The sequence below is a fragment of the Eimeria mitis genome, genomic scaffold (genome assembly GCF_000499745.2).
Source record: "Eimeria mitis Houghton genomic scaffold, Emh_scaff3447, whole genome shotgun sequence".
In the NCBI taxonomy this organism is placed as follows: Eukaryota; Apicomplexa; class Conoidasida; order Eucoccidiorida; family Eimeriidae; genus Eimeria; species Eimeria mitis.
Window position 1 is genome coordinate 3,419 of NW_013571788.1, and position 2,569 is coordinate 5,987.

General features: G+C 58.0%; 1 protein-coding gene across 1 annotated transcript in view; it reads right to left on the minus strand.

The window, feature by feature from the left end:
- EMH_0066210 (uncharacterized protein) overlaps positions 1 to 2,531 on the minus strand; it is a gene marked incomplete at both ends in the record, with an annotated part of 5,668 nt that extends 3,137 nt beyond the window's left edge. The window contains 3 exons of the mRNA XM_013498476.1: positions 117 to 372; positions 638 to 772; positions 1,425 to 2,531. Of these exons, the coding sequence (XP_013353930.1) occupies positions 117 to 372; positions 638 to 772; positions 1,425 to 2,531 (1,498 nt within the window). The remainder of the gene's footprint in view (positions 1 to 116; positions 373 to 637; positions 773 to 1,424) is intronic.
- Positions 2,532 to 2,569: the final 38 nt, after the last annotated feature.

Below are 2,569 nucleotides of genomic sequence, written 5' to 3' on the forward strand. Positions count from 1 at the left end.
TTCCCTCTGATGCCGCTGCTGCTGCTGCTGCTGCTGCTGCTGCAGGATCTGTTTTCTCAGCCTGAAGGAGACGTAACCGTCGCACAGGGCCCCAGCGCGAAGGGCAGCGGCGCCACCTGCTGGCCAACACTCTTCTGCAGCAGCTGAAGCTGCAGCAACAGGTCCATTGCTGCTGCTGCTGCTGCTGCTGGTGCTGGCTGTCGGGGTGTCTTTGGTGCCCCCCGCGACGTGCAGCGAGACAGAAGACGCGTCTCCTTCTGCTGCGGAATAATCATCTGCTGCTGCTGCTGCTTCTGCTGCAATGGCCAGGGACGTACACCGCCTAGCTAACTCCGCCTCATAGGAAGGGTTTGTGAACAGCAACTCGAGTACCTGAGGCAGCATATACACCCCAATGCAGCAGCAGATCTAGCAATGCTGCAGCAGGAGCAGCGCCCATAACACACTGCTGCAGCAGCAGATATACCCCTATGCAGCACACGATCAAGCACTGCTGCAGCAGCAGATACACCCCACTGCAGCAGGTGCCTCTTTCTGTGCATCACGGAGACGACGCGCAGCAGCAGCATATGTCCGGGCATAGTTCTAAGCCCTCAGTCAGCAGCAGCAGCAGCAAGAGCAGCAGCAAGGGCAGCACCTGCATGATGCGGATGAGGCTCATGTGCGCCGGCTGTAGCTGCTTCTGGTGATAGAGGTGCCGCAGCAAACGGCGGCGTACGGGCGTCCGCGTAGTGAGCAGCGCCGCCCGCAAACAAAAACCAGGAATATCAGCCTGTAGCAGCAGCAGCAGCAGCAGCAACAACAACAACAGCAGCCACAGCAGCAGCAGGAGCAACGGTGGTGGGAATGGGGACACGCGACGTAGGGGACTTGCAACGGGCAGACAGCGCAGCAGCAGCTGCTGCTGCTGCTGAAGCTAACAGGAAACAGGAAACAAAGAGACAGATAGGGAGACAGCACGAAACACAAGGAAACACAAGGAGACACAAGGAGACAGAAGGAGATTAAGAGACACAAAGAGAAACAGAAAGAGGCAGGAGGAGACACAAAGTGACAGGACACAGAGGGAAAGACAAGGAGACAGGAGAAAGATAAACTAGATGAGACAAACGGGGACGGAGAAAGGCACGGGGAGACACAATCAGACAGAAGGAGACTGCGGGAGACAGGAGGAGACAGGAAGAGAGAGGAAAAGGCAAAAGGAAACAGGAGGAGACAAACCGAGAGAGGGAGGAGAGACAGAGGAGACACGATGAAACTGGTAGTGCACTGCGCTGCTGCTGCTAGAGAGCTGATCTGTTAACTGCAGCAGTACCGTCTGCTGCAGCAGCAACAGCTAGCCTTAGCAGTAAGCAGCAGCAGTAGAACCAGCAGCAAGCAGCAGCAGAAGCAGCAGCAATTGCGGCATGCAGCAGGGTTCTTACCCCTAGCTGCCGCAGCATCTGCAGCCCCACGAAGAAGAGCTCCGCCTGCTGGCAGCAAAAGAGTCTGTAGGCCATTCGGTCAGCCACTTGCTGCAGCAAATCCATTGCGGAAACCTGCTGCTGCTGCTGCTTCTGCTGCTGCTGCTGCAGCCGCTGCTGCAGCCACACCAAACCCTTGCTGATCCGCCCGCTCAGCAGCGTCTCCCTGACGACGGTCTCCACAGACGCATCCGGGCCCCACGGTAGCTCGGCGTCCCTCTGCGTGACAGCAAATAGCTGCTGCTGCTGCTGCTGCTGCTGTAGTGGGTCCGAGTCCAGCAGCATCACCGCCTGATGCTGCTCCTCCTGCTGCTGCTGTTCCGGCCGCTGCTGCCTAGCAGCAGCAGCCGAGACGCGCTGCTGCAGCCACCGCAGAAGCCGAACGTACAGTGCAAGCTCTGAAAGCTCATCTGTCAGCTGTTGTTGCTGCTGCTGTTGATGCTTGCTCGGCGCAGCAGCAGCAGCAAGGTCTATCTTGGCTAGAACACGTAAGTCCGTGAGAGAAGCAGCAAACTGCAGTAGCCGCAGCAGCAAACGCGAGCTGAACCCGATATCTAGGAGGGATGCTGCTTCGCACTGTAGAATCACTGCAGCAGACGGCACGTCTGCTCCTGTTGCTGCTGCTGCTGTTGCTGTTGCTGCTGCTGCACCCTGTGCTGCTGGAGCTGGTGCTGCTTGCCAAGGCAACACCAGAGAAACCAAAGAAGGCGGAAACTGTATGCGGGTGTCCGTGCTGTTGCAGCTGCTGCTGCTGCTGCTGCTGTTGATGTCGCTACCACTGCTGCTGCTGGCGTGATACCTTCGTGTTGCTAGGCCGCGGTCCCTCAGTCGGTGCAACTCGGTGCAACACTGCTGCTGCTGCTTCTGCTGCTGGTGCAGCGCCTGCAGCAGCATCAACGCGCGCTGGGCAATTGCATTCGACTCGTATATAGATGGGGTATCTCCAGCAGCAGCAGCGGCAGCAGCAGCAGATTGTGTCGTCCCTTCTGGTGTTGCAAAGGCAAAAGGCAGCGTCTCTCCGCTGTATCCATTAAACACAAAGGCCATGAGAAGCCGCATAGCAATCATTTGCTGCTGCTGCTGCAGCAGCAGCAAGGCCTCTGCGA